The sequence below is a fragment of the Lampetra planeri genome, chromosome 9 (assembly GCF_965212315.1).
Source record: "Lampetra planeri chromosome 9, kcLamPlan1.2.h2, whole genome shotgun sequence".
Lineage (NCBI taxonomy): Eukaryota > Metazoa > Chordata > Hyperoartia > Petromyzontiformes > Petromyzontidae > Lampetra > Lampetra planeri.
In genome coordinates this window covers 3,154,325-3,168,882 of record NC_136115.1, presented here as the reverse complement: position 1 = coordinate 3,168,882, position 14,558 = coordinate 3,154,325, and the positions used below count along the sequence as shown (strand labels likewise).

General features: G+C 38.9%; 1 protein-coding gene across 4 annotated transcripts in view; it reads right to left on the bottom strand.

Moving 5' to 3' along the window:
- The window catches only part of LOC144720564 (pro-neuregulin-1, membrane-bound isoform-like), a 492,307-nt gene that overhangs the window by 32,948 nt on the left and 444,801 nt on the right, over nucleotides 1-14,558 (bottom strand). For all 4 annotated transcript variants that reach the window (XM_078597372.1, XM_078597371.1, XM_078597375.1 and 1 more), the window contains exon 5: nucleotides 3,346-3,419. In XM_078597372.1, the coding sequence (XP_078453498.1) occupies nucleotides 3,346-3,419 (74 nt within the window). The remainder of the gene's footprint in view (nucleotides 1-3,345; nucleotides 3,420-14,558) is intronic.

The following is a 14,558-nucleotide window of genomic DNA, read 5'->3' as shown; positions in this document are numbered from 1 at the left end:
TGCAGAGGAATTACTCCACTCCTCGCTGGCTGATTGCAAGCGTCAGGGCCGATTACCCTGAATATACACTTCAGGCGGTCTTGTAATGCAGGCTATGTATGCAAGTTTCCATTAGAATGTTTAAGTGACGGCTACATTTTTACGCGGTATTATTTAAACTGCGCAACATTGTGTGTTTGTTAATACTGAAGGATAAATAAATTAACGCAGTGTAAATAACACGGGTTTTTTTTTGCGTCCAATTTTCCAAGGCAATGGGGTAATTGCAAAATAAATATACCTGCGGTCAGCTATTTGCAAATTAATAGAACAAATCATGTTGTAAAATTATATTTTTAATTAGCTAAATGTGACTTTAGGGTTGTAACATATGCTACTTTGGGTGTTTTTCTAAATCTCATTTTGCCAAGCGCTGTAAATAATATTATAAATTTTTAAATGCCCCTTAGTTAAAGCAACCTATCTTTTAATATATATTTAGTAGTGGCAATAACCATCCCTCACCATTTTTAGTGCACTAATCTATCATGAACGCTGTTCAGGTGTAGGATGCTTAATAAAATAAATGTTGCTATCTCAGTGTGATGCCCGGCATGGCTTCATCAGTTTATTAATAGGTCACTTTTCTGATCTGTAATCAATTTCAATTACTGCTCTAAGCATAGCCAAACTTTCAACCAAATTAATCCTTGTTAATATAGGATGTTAAATGGGGTACACCTTTATATATTTTTCTCCCTCTATCGCAATTATGCACAGTTGAAGGACCTCCATTTCCATATTTCTGTAGTGCTTATAGCAGACTACTGCGTACATTATGTACATTTGCATATTCATAATTTTAAAATAAGTTTTTATAGAAATTTCCATAGCAGTTAAACATTTCAGATGAGAATGAGCTCGTCTCTAAAAAGTATGATAGCAACACTATCTCAACTTACATGTGTCACTTTAAAGAATTCTGTAACAATGTCCTGCAATACTGCATACAAATTACAAAACATAACGCTTAAGTTATGTCTGTGTAGCTCTTCAATAAACCTACCTCTTCCAACTATAAAAGGCAAGCAAAGGTTGTTAAAAAAATGTGTTTAGCATGTGTTTGAATAGATATTATTTTGTTATGAAGAAGTTGGAGGAGGAGAAATACACGGATGTTGGGAAGAATTTGATTGAAATTAAGAAAAACAGATTTTAAAGCAACACGCACCACCAAAACAAAACAGTGACTTAGTACACATAAAACCAGCATCCACAGCATTTACACACAAGCAGCACCTTAAATAATGGGAAAGCCAATGTACTGCTTCGATAATTTTGATGAGCATTTTATAAAATATAGATTTTCTTTTTTCAAATTATATTAACGGTTAGGATATTGCTTATTTTAAAATATTAGTAAAAAAAAACTACAGATTTTTTTAAAAGATAGAAGGTATGGGCTTCTTAAAAACAAATGAAAGATAATGTTTCTATGAAAGATGACATCATTTGAAAGATGCAATTTATACAGTATATATAACATGGCAATACACATTTATGGCCCAGGATTTATTTTACCTACTGGTACATATATGCACTGTACATACAATCTATAATGAATTTATCACAAAACTCTATATGTGGTAAGCTTGTGCACATGTCGGTAGAAACCTCACAAAGTTAGTGAAATGATCTGAAAGTGACGAATGGGGGAGATGTACCATACACATGCGATGTCGTAGTTGTCAAAAGATTTAGTCAAATTTGGCCGTACAACTTTAAAGTACAACACAGTATGAAGTCTTGGCACATGCCCAACAAATTATTTCTGCGATAAACAAATTGTTGGGCTTCACTTTGATATCTTGCATTGCCAAGTTACACATCTCAACATGAGTTCATCTTTTTTAAGTCGTCACGATGCGCCAATGCACAATAGACTTTGCCTTAAAACAATATTTTGCTAGTAATTATATAGCAATGTATGTATAGTGCATATTTGAATAGAGTGGAACTCATTATTATGGTGTCAGTCTCTAACATACTCATTTTTTGGTGGTAAAATTAATTGTCGTAACTATAATGAGGAAAATGGACATACTATAATATCAAGGCTAGATGTTTGAAACTCTAATATTTCCCATATGAATGAAGATTGGCTGCCACGAAAAAAACTGTTGCATTCTTGGGCCAATTGTAATAATTCAATTCCCCTTATCCTAGCAATTGGAATATTTTTAATGCTCAAGCAGTTCGAATTTACATCAGTGGATCTGTACCGGCAGGGGAAATATATGATTTAAATTTTCAGAAAACAAAATGGTATTTTTTTTTGCAAGGGCAATAAGGCCGTTACTTGGGATAAAAATGGACACTTCAGATAAGGTATTTTAAAACACATTCCATCTGGTATTTTATGTTTTTGTGCTCTGAAAATGTCACGCTGAAATAAAAGGAAACTGTATTGCCCTTGCAGAAAAAAATTACTGAAGCGTAAAACTTACATTTAATTTTCAAATTAAAGTTACAAGATGTCAGAAGCTTTGCCATACGAAATATCTTTTCTGGCCACCATAACACTTATACATACTACAGCAACGGAACGATTTAGCTTGAACAAGAATGGCTGAAGGGAGAAAATTAGTAGCACTGAACATGTTCAAAACGTATGATGGGGATAACAAAAAAAAACATCTACGGTGGGTGACTACCCAGAGGAAGAACGCTGTCTGGCTCAGAGGAGTGGGAGGGTAAGACAGTAAAAGAAACCAGACGTACTGTAGAAACTGGCCATTATCGAGGTTTGACAGCGGTCGCCTGTAAAGTCGGTGGGACACCTGACGGAAAAACAGATCACAGAGAAAAAAAAAAGGAAAAAACAAAAAAAACGAGATTGAACTCAAAAACACTGCCATGAAGCCCCATAACCATGCATCCCGAACAAGGCCCCAAGGGAAAGCTTCCAACTGCTGCCAGAGACAGCAATCAGGAAACTGGCTGTCATTAGCGGAGGGTTACAGGACATGTCTCAAATTAGCATAGATAGTTTGCGAAAAAAATCTAAATCAAATCAAAATTCATCATCTGTACCAATATGGAATTTGAAATACAATTACGGAGTAATATATATATATATATACTGTGCCGTATATTATTAGGTAATTGCTGATAGAGAAATTGCACCTACCACAATAAAAATCCAAATAATACACCAATTAACAAAGATAATTATGGAAATGTGGGATTTATGTCACCCAAATTGAAAAGTCCAGTTTCCCAAAAGACAGGTGGCATCGCAACAGCCTTGGTGACCTTCCCCAAAGGCCTTGGTCGGTTAAGAATATAAAAACATCGTCGACATACTTTTGCCATTAATAACTGTATCAGTTCGGGGCTCGGTTTCCATACACCTCACTCCAAAGTAGCCTTCTTTGCACCTACGAAAGGGTGGAGGGCAGAAAGGGGGGGGGGAAGGGAGGGAGAAGGGGACAAACCACAGAACAAACGCATGCGGTAGTCACATGAGGAGCAAAAGGATGATGGGTCAAGTTAGTTGTACTTCATTCATCACGGTGTTATTCATACAGATGCGAGTGTTAATTTCACAAAGGAATACACAGTTAGTCACCATACAATTTTGGAGGAGGGTTTAGATGCTTAAGGTTAATGTAATAGCAAGTGTGTATTTCATTTTGTAGATAACTGTTTTTTTTGCGTGTAATTTTGTAATTGCTAAAATGGCACGGCTTCTTTGTTCTCCATAAATCTGTATATTGTCATATTGTGCTTGTGTAGTTCTCTCTGTCTGAATTTGAATTGTACATGGTAAACACAGCGAAAATCATATGGTGCCCTATTTTTACGAGCCAACTTAAAATGGAATGGCTGTTAAATAAACACACAAAATATATTTTAGATTCCTTCGAGTTAATCACATTCCTGATATATAAAATGTGCACAGAAAAAAAATTACATGAGGAAATAAAATAAATAAAACAAACGGTGAAATATCATAACGTGGTCTACGAATATTTTAGAGAATGCTCAAATCAGCATTACTTTTTCAATTCTCTCTGGATGTTTAAGGGGCTGAATGGCCAAGAAAATTGAGCAGGTGGCTGGGATTGTGGCATCAGCTTGCCTGAAGAAGCATGAAATTAAACTGGTCCACATTGAACTAATTAATTGAACCAAAACGAGAATATTCTTAAGGTCGATGGGCAAAGGATTATCAGATTTGAGGCGAAAAAAATATTTTTACAAAAACATTGTCTGTGGGAATAAAATGCTATGCATAGGTGCAGGATGGCAAATATATATTTAAGAAAAGTTGTAGGCGTGTTAATTTTTTATTTAATCCCATCCACCCAGAACAATCGGCCTCTCCCAAGGCTGAGCAGTTTAATCTATATCCACGCTCCTCACAGACCAAGCACACAAAGCAGCAGCAGCAGAAGCAAAACCCGAAAAAAAATCTCAACATTAGTGACCGCCAGGCATGGAAAGCCATCGCAAGGCAAGTGGGATTTGCAGGCAAGTCTGAATGGATCGTAGCACTTCACATGGCTTAGGGTGTGCTCTTGCTCTGTTAATCGAGCCAAGCCTTCTTCCTTGACAGACCTTCCCCCCCCCCCTTGCCATGACAAGATAAACACCTTCACGCGTTTGACCATGCAAACAGTTCCTGCAGCTCCCTCCTCTGCCCCCCCCGCCTCGCAGAGCAAATACAGGGACTGGCACTCGTTCCCGTGTATGCGGCAACACAAAGCGGAATAGAAAAGTGTACGTGTCGGATAAAGGTGCTTATTCAACAAGTTGGCATTATTTTGGATATGAAACCTTTTAAAAATAGATTTTATTACTTTGTAGTGTTTATTTTTTTTATGTAATGGTCTTGTTTTGCTATGCTCTTGTGGGCTATGTCTTTATTAAATATGAAATGTTATCTTGGACAATACGTATGCACTATTTAGTTATTGAGGAATACATTATGGTACGACAGTATAACGTATTCATACTTCGGACAATACCCATTAAATATAAAATTGAGACATTTTCAAAGGACATCTGCAGATTTCTTTTTTTATCATAACAATTAATGTTGTTTTTAACAATAACTCAAACCATGGCGATTCATTCACATGCAATGCCCCATGCATGGTCACACTCACAATAATTTATCCATATCACAATAATAAGAAAAGTTGATTATCTGTGGTGGCTGATTGGCTCAGAGGTCAGAGCACTGAGCTGGAAACTCATCGGATATCCTGAGTTCAAATCTAGGCATCTGCCTGCGCTTAAACTGAATTCTTAAGTGGAGTGAGTTGATATATTTTTTTAGCCTCGTCACCAATTGACTGCACACATTAAGTTTTGGTCTGCTCTTAGTTTGGACAGAATTTGGCTCTGAGAACGAAATGTTAGTTTGAATGTCACGTGACAAACATCGCTCCAACATGTGGAGTGGGGAGGGAGGGTGCTACCCTCTAATGTGTGCACCAGAGGTCATTTGAAGGAAACTTAGAGGTAGCTCTGTGTTATCCATCTCCGTGGGCCATTCTTCACACAACGAGTCTCACTGGGGCTTCTGTGAGAGATCTGAAATCAATACTTCATCTCCTGCCAGGATGCCGATAGCACAATTTGGATCAAATTAGACAAAAACATGATATTTTCAGAACGATCGTCATTATCATCGTCGCCGCCAGTGAATCCGATGCACAGTGGTATTCATCCAAACTTTATTTTCTCAAATGGATTAGTAAAGCATCCTTTCCATCTTCACCGCTGGTTGGCACACATTCAATTGTCGGGGCCTCCGAGCTAAATGTTCACTCCCCTCATAATTTTTTGCCCGTTAAATATTCAACTGCAGTGGCACGGTATTGCACATAACCTATTGCAAATGAATACACGTTAACTATTTATGGATGGTCCATTAATTGGAACAACAACCAAAACAAATCGTACTAACGACTTAGATTGGTGGACGGCCACACTAGTCTGGTGGACGGCTCTGCCTGTGCACTTTACCGACACGTCCCTACGCCAATATGCGACTCATATTGACACACTGGAGTTGCCTCTAAATGCGAGCAAATCATTTTGCTGCCGTATCAGCATTGGGTCATCTGATTACAATCAGATGGCCCAATGAAGTGACCAGTCTGTTCGAGGCAATCGGAATCGCCTGTAACCAGAATGAGTGGCGCCTCTTTATTGACAGCTCATCCAGGAGCCTCAAAGCCGTGCTGTTCCAAACAGGTAACAACCCGTCTCTTCCCCTGGCTCACTCGGTACACCTCAAAGAGGATTACAACAGCATCAAGACCTTGCTGGACGCCTTGAAGTACGATGAGTACGGCTAGGAGGTCATCGGACACTTCAAAATGGTGGCATTCCTAATCGCTCTCCAAGGCGGTTTTACCAAGTTTCCCTGCTAACTTTGCCTTTCGGACAGCAGGGACACCAAGGCGCACTACCACAGGCGGTACTGGCCACAGCGGACCGAGTTTTCTGTGGTGAAGAACAACGTCAAGTGGGAGCCACTGGTGGACCCCAAGAAGGTGCTGATGCCACCACTGCACATCAAATTGGGCCTTATGAAACAATTTGTCAGAGCTGTAGATAAGGAGTCGGCAGCCTTCAAGTACCTTCAAGACTTCTTCCCTAAGCTGTCTGAGGCAAAGGTCAAAGCCGGTGTCTTCGTCGGACCACAGATAAAGAAGATCCTGGAGTGCAATGAATTCCCCAAGAAGCTCACTAGTTAGGATAAAGTGACTTGGAACAGCTTTGTCGCAGTGGTTCGTGGCTTCCTGGGCAATCACAAGGTCGAAAACTATGTGGAGCTGGTTGAGACTCGGGTGAAGAACTACGGCACAATGAGCTGTAGGTTGTCCCTCAAAGTCCATATCCTTGATGCTCATCTTGATAAATTCAAGGAGAACATGGGGGCGTACTCGGAGAGCAAGGCGAGTGCTTCCACCAGGATATACTGGACTTTGAACGCCGCTACCAAGGAGAGTATAACGAGAACATGATGGGAGACTACATTTGGGGGCTGATTCGTGAAAGTGATTTACAGTATAATCGTAAATCTCGAAAAACTACTCACTTCTAAATCTTTTGCAGTCATTTTTGTATTACTTTAATATAAATACATGTTAATTTTGATTAATATGTTGTTTTTTCTGACTTTATGTGAACGAAAAGACACAAATGCGTCCGTTTTCTCTTAAAAATATCACTGTCCTGATCACAAAAGCAAAGTTTGTGGGGAATAATAGCCATTTTCTATACTTTTTACGCATAAGCAATCACAAATAACACTTACTTCCCAGGAACAAGAATTGTGTTACATATTGTTATTGAAGGCATTGATTGCTCTACAGAGTTGGTGACGTCATTGACATCATCATCATCAGCCACAGTCATGCTGGGCATGGCTTTTATGGGGTTTCCTGCCTTCAGGAGGTTGGATGTGGGTGAAGCTATCGTTTTTAAAGGAGTCGAGTCCAATATTTAGGTAATTAATAGCCTCAAAATCAGCTAATTGCTTCATTGCATACTGCATTTTGCGAGTGAAACAAACACAATTATCAACATATTTATGATAATATTTTACAGACATTTGTCAATCAATGACTGGATGAAGGCCTACCCGTGCTGTGTTTGGTCAAGGGGGTACCGCTGACGTTAGCCGTGGTTGGGAATCAAACTCAGGTGCCGCCACTTATTTATAGCAGGCGAGATACCTATACTTTTGCAAAAAATTGTTATGCTGTGCGCTACACATTATTACGATTTATATATATAGGGCTTAATTTCCCACTGAACGGATTCAGGATCACTGATACACTGGAGTAGTCATATGTCTCGTGTATCCACAGCCATCGCGAGTGGTATATTCCATATGGTGTTCTGGGTGAGAAAAACGCATTTCAGGGTAGGCTGAAATGAAGCCCTGCTTGTACTGTATGTATAAACATCTCCTAACTGTCCCTCCCACGTTGTTTCAATAAGCCTTCGTATATGCCATTCATGCTTAAAATTATGCAATGTTTTTCAATAATTAGTTTCAATTATATAAATATGCCAGCGACATCCAAAATAAAGCCCTAACCTTGGAATGCATAGAGTTTTGGAGGTTAATATATTCACAACAATGGGGCTAACGTATTTTCGTTCAACTGAGGTCTAAAATAATAATAATAATAATGTGAAAACACACAGATGTGGATAAGTGCAAAATAAATTTGCAATCCACAACTAAATTAGTTTTTTATTATCAGTTGAAAATATTACAAATGACAACACTCAATTTAACCAACACTACAGAGATATATTTTGACAAAGCAATTACTAAAAAATTCTGGATATGTTAACAATTTGTCACGAGGTGAAACATGTTAATTTGATATTGTTATTAGACAATTTGAAACATGTCTGTTGGAGATTGTTATTCGTACAATTTTCCTCGTTATTTCCCCCCGCAAATGTTGTTGTATTGAAATGTAGCGTGCTATTTCAGTCACATAGTGTGCTGTTAGTGAAAATAAAGGTTACTACGAAACACCTGCGATTATTTAGGTATGCAAAATATACTATTTTGCCACGATAGATGAAACCGGCATGTAGATTTATTTTTTGTATATCCCCTCTGTTGCTTAATCTTTGTCTAATACAAAATATCAGTTTAACACGTAGGAGGCTTTCACGACCAATATTATCCATAAAATGTTTTTTGGGTTCGATCGTGTAAATATAAATGCGTGTTTAAACCCGCCACCGCCCGACACAGCCAATTAGTAATATTTGTCATGTCAAAAAAGCATTGTAAATGTTGTGGGTTTACTCTCCAAAACACCGGTTTGCTGTACTAGCAACGAATTGATGTTTTGTTTATGTGACAAACCTTATTAATTGGCTGTGTCGTGTGGTGGCGGGTTAAATGGCACATTAATATTTACGTGCTCTAACTCAAAAACACATTTCGATTTAAAGCTTTCGTGACTGCAGGGATTCATCTTCTTGGTTCTTTCGGTAAAGTCCATTCTACGTGACTTTACCGAAAGAACCAAGAAGATCAAAAAAACGTCTTTTAAGCAACATATCACTTAAGTTTAAAATAAAATAAAACATGCTAATCATTTAATGAGTGTCATACAACATTTAATACATATGATAAAACTAAACATAAAAGGTAATTATCAATGTTAAACTGTTATTTTACTCACGATATATTTTTTGGAGCTACTTCGCTTCCATATGTATCTCATTGCAAGCCAAATTAATGTCTACAGTTTCCATTCACGGAATAAAACTAAGGGTTAATATATAAAAGTAAAATGCATCTCAAATAGCCCCGGGAACATTGTTGCGTGTGAATATCACAAATTTGCCATGGGCATGGAGTGCAAATCTACAGACTTGTGCAATAAATAAAAAAACGTATTCATGATGAACACCCTTGACTAACCAATCGCAAACTGTTGTCTTGTTATAATGCAGGATTTGTAATGCATGCAAAGTAAATACAATAATCTTCTGTATTATTGCGGTAATTTTCCAGCCACATAGGCTGTGTGTCTTCATGCCTCAATGCACACGTTGATGGAAAGGTGCCGGACCATGGAAACATGAAATTTAATACAAGCGTTCACGTTTTTTTTGCTTGTTTCAAGAATCCGGCCATTAACATATATACGTATATTTATATTAATATTCTTTTTGTTCAAGATAAGCAAGGTAACCCAGATATGATTTATATGACTGAATGTGTATAAAAGAGCCAAAATATATACGGATTAACATCTGGTAGCGTCAGTTTAATTTAACATGAATAAATGGGTCTGCGCATTTAGACTCTAACCAGAGTTGGTCTAAAGAACAAACACGAATCGTACTTTTGCCACAAAAGAGGGTTTGACATGAGCTGCTTTTCTGGATTTTAAGAATAATATTACTTGGAATACACTTTACACATCATGTTATAAGCAAAAAGCTTAATTCGGCTATTATCTGAAATGCCACCACCAATTGGATTCAGCTATGTTAATTTGACCCTTGAGCACTGGAATCCGAAAGCCAATCACATTTGCACATTGGCCTAAGACCCACATGACACACTAATACTGAAATGACACACTAATACTGAAATGCAATGTACGAGTACCAGAAGAGCTTTTGTTCTCAGTGGATTTAACTCTAAACTGTGGTTGATTTCAAAGGGTATTTGGAGTTGACACATTCACAAGTGTGGGTGGTTTTTTAGAAGATAAGCATCGCTTTTTTCTCAACCAGGCATGCCACAATTAGATTACACTTGCCCAGTACAAAAGCACCGGGACAATTGGATGCATGCTGATAATTTATTCCCACCTAAAGGATTGCTATGTCCGGTCACAAACATCACACTAATTTACAAGTGCCCTTTGCAAGAGGTGGTTACGTGGTAATCGCAGATTTGAAAGCTAATCTGAGTGCTGAGCTTCACCGTCTGATATGCAATGAAGAAGCAGAGATAGTAATATAATGTATTTCTGTTACCCTGATAGGTGTTCATATCTCCAATGCTAATGTGGCTTATTCAGATGAGATAAAGCCATTGCAAACACATGTCAAATATTACCAATGTATCTCCTGGTATACAAAGCCATCATTGTGATGTTTATATATATGAAAATATGTCTCTGTTAATTTTTTCAATAGATTGTTTCTAATGTCCTCATTCGTTGTTTTTCATATTAATTGTTTCAAAAGTAAAAAGGGTTTTAAATATTATAGCATAAAAATGCATTGATTAATCAAATTGTTTTAAATGGTAAATAACGTTTGAAATAAAAATCAGTTCAACATTTTAAGCTTTAACTCGGAACAAAAAAACACTAAAATCGTTCCGGACGATCCAATTCATCGGAGTTTTATATTGGGGAAAATGCAATTTCACTGAGATCACATGTAATAAAGCGTACAGTTATATAGTTAATGTAGCATGAAAAATAAACAAAAGGACATCCCGTAAGGGGAGGGAGCATGACAAGATTATCTTTGTAAGCTGGGGCAGCAGAAAAAAAAGACTGCAGCTGACAACACAAGAAATATTATTTTTCTCCCAGCAAAGGGCACCTATGAAGGAGGGGCATTGAAAGGATGACTTGAGTAAATGCAGCAATACAGCAAAACCTGGAGGGCGGACAAAGGACTGTAGGATTTGGGAAAGAGCAAGGCGCCAAACACATAGAGATGAAAAACGTGATGGTTGCGTGAGATTTCGGTGACCAAACGGAACTGAACCATATAAATTCCTACGAATGGACCACAAAACAACGTACACAAAGAGGACACGCACACATCAAAGAAATCCCCACATGTTCACTCTACACCTGGGTTTTCTGCTGCAATTGTGCTTACATTCTTGATTGAACAAAAATACCAGTTGCAACACATATTTACGGTATGAGGGCATGTCTTCTTAATCCAAAATGGTACCCACTAAAGGGAGCTCTAGAGAGTCCCTTTAGAGGGTATTTGGCCTACTCTTCCACACCGACTAGACATTTGGGAAGAGGTGGAAATACCTGCAGACCTGCTAACGGTGGCGTCCTCATTAATACTGTTGGGTGGATAGAGATTGGGGGGGGGGGGGGGGGAATAAAACACATTCCTGCGGAGGGAGCTGGTAGGAACGTTGGTTTGCTCGGTCAATGGTCAGGGTCAACGGCGGCGTGGTGTATTCCGAAAATATGGCCGACTGAGGGCGGGCACAAGCCGGCGTGAGTAGGTTAAACGTTGAGTTTTATAAGGGCACCACGGGGTGACCAGCCCCTACCCACCCAGCCCCACCCCTCCCACCCCCCAGCCAGCCCCACCCTCCCCACCCAGCCCCTCCCCACCCTCACCTCTCCACCCAGCCCGACCCCTCCCATTTTTGGATGCACGACGGACGGACGGACACAATAATTCCCCTGTGGGCTGGTGGAACCAGGTGGTTCCTAGCAGTATAAACGTTCCCCATCCTTCTAATGGTCACACTCAGGATTGAAAGTCCAGTGTGCTAACCATGACACACTCGCGTCCTGCGTCTTGAAAGTCTACATTCTACAAATATAGAACCTTACCCATCTGCCACTGCGTGAACAATGAGTGACGTCACAGCAATCATACGAGTATTGAATTTGAAGCCGATAATTGAGGCACACTCTGCTGAGACGGAAACTTTTTTTTTAATGGGTGAGAGCCATCGGCACTTATTTTCCAATCAAGCACAAAGATAATAGTCGAACTATGAATTTTGTTTCTGAGCAATGGTGGATTTTGCAGCTCCTACAACCGAGAAGTGGCACTTTTTATACAATTTAGAACAGTTGCACAGCAATTCCTGGCAAAATGACAATGGCTGGCTGGAGCTTTTCGGTTATTTCGATCGGGACCAGCACGTTTAATTTAATATGGTTTGAAAGAAAATTTCGCATGAATTTTACAGACTGTTAGTTAACAAAAGCTCGAAGATGATTCAATTTAAACGTTTGTGTACCACAGACAACAGGAATATATATGTTAGAGTAATCTGCGCTATTTAAAAGTGTTCATTCGTGAGTCTCTTTCATGTCAATATTGACATAATGTACAAAATATAAATACCATTGAAGGAATATATTCATACTCTTTGGTTCTTTCGATAAGGTCACGTAGGTAGAAAAATAATAGATCACGACGTTTCGATCGCAACACAGGCAATCGTCATCAGGTGGGACAACCACAGCAAGACAAAACTGCTGAAGTAGGCGAGAGATCTGCCGTGGCATGAGGTTATATAGTGTAGTGTGTCGTGTAGTGTATAATGTAGTGTATAGTGTAGTGTAGTGTATAGTGTAGTGTATAGTGTAGTGTATAGTGTAGTGTACAGGTGCATAGTGTATAGTGTAGTGTAGAGTGTAGTGTAGAGTGTAGTGTATAGTGCAGTGTAGTGTATAGTGTAGTGTGTAGTGTATAGTGTAGTGTGTAGTGTAGTGTATAGTAGTGTAGTGTATAGTGTAGTGTGTAGTGTATAGTGTAGTGTATAGTGTAGTGTATAGTGTGTAGTTGTGTAGTAGTGTAGTGTGTAGTGTAGTGTATAGTGTAGTGTATAGTGTAGTGTATAGTATATAGTGTAGTGTATAGTATAGTGTATAGTGTAGTGTGTAGTGTATAGTAGTGTAGTGTATAGTGTAGTGTATAGTGTAGTGTATAGTATATAGTGTAGTGTGTAGTAGGCCTCGGCAGTAGGGGGGGGAGAGAAGTGGGGGGGAAGGAGGCGGGGCAAAAAGTGGACCCCGCAGCAGCACTTAAGAGATCGGCTACAGGGAAGGGGGGAGAGAAGGGGGGGGGGAGGCAGGGCAGGAGGCAGGGCAGAAAGTGTCGTCCCACCTGATGACGGTTGCTTGTGTTGCGATCGAAACGTCGTGATCGATTATTTTTCTACCCACGTGACTTTACCGAAAGAACCAAAGGGTATGGATTCCTGCAGTCACGAAAGCTTCAAATAAATAAGGAATAAATAAAAATAACAGTTTACTGTGTGCATTTATTTATTTAAAGTACATCTAATTTTCATACCCTGCAATTCTTAACAGATGATGAGTCCTATTTTAGTTATATCATGTGTGAAATGTACATCATCAGCATTAGCTCAAACATGACATTACTTAATGCATTAGGCTGCATGTGTATGTTCCAACATGACATTAATCGATGTGTGCAATGTCTGCTGGCTTTTTGGTAAGTATGATTAATTGCACAGTTAAAAGGTAATGGTAAAAGCTTACGTATGAAAACTGTTAATTATTTTAAATTATATGTGTGTATATTACCATTTCAGTAACATTAACTAACTGAAAATCTATATTGAGTAAAGTGAACAAATTGCAAAACTACCTTCAATTGGCAACAAATATAAGATGCTCGCTAAAGCACATATTAAAAACGTGCGGTCATATTGCATGGCTCTCTGAGGTTCTCAAAGAAATCTCCCAGCGCAAGGTTGTGCAACCAACGTCAGTGTAGGCTATTGTGTATTAGTGTCACGTTTTGCAATTTGTCAAATAAAAAAATGACTAACTACGAAATAATTTCCGAGATGAAAGTCTTTAGAAGCTGAAGCATAAATGAGGGCTTGCGATTTATTTTACTGCTAAGACGAATACATACATCTGCGCAAGTAAAACTAAATACACCATCACACTGCAGGTCTGCAGAGGGACCACCCCACTCATATTAACGATCATTTATGTAGCGCTGTGGCATGGCAAGCCAAGAGCACTGTGGATCACGGTGTGGGGGTGAGGTGAAGGTAGGGAGCACAGAAGTACAGTACAATAATGTATTTTTTGCTGCACTGTCCTCATCGGCCTACCAACAAATTCCCACAAAAGCCTTTCATCATCGTCATCATCGTCATCACAATCCATGAGTAGGTAGCCTGGAGGTGTCCATTGCACATTTCGTCATTTATACTCTTTGGTTCTTTCGGAAAAGTCACGTGGGTATAAAATAAAATAAATTAAATCACGACGTTTCGGGCGCAACACAAGCGT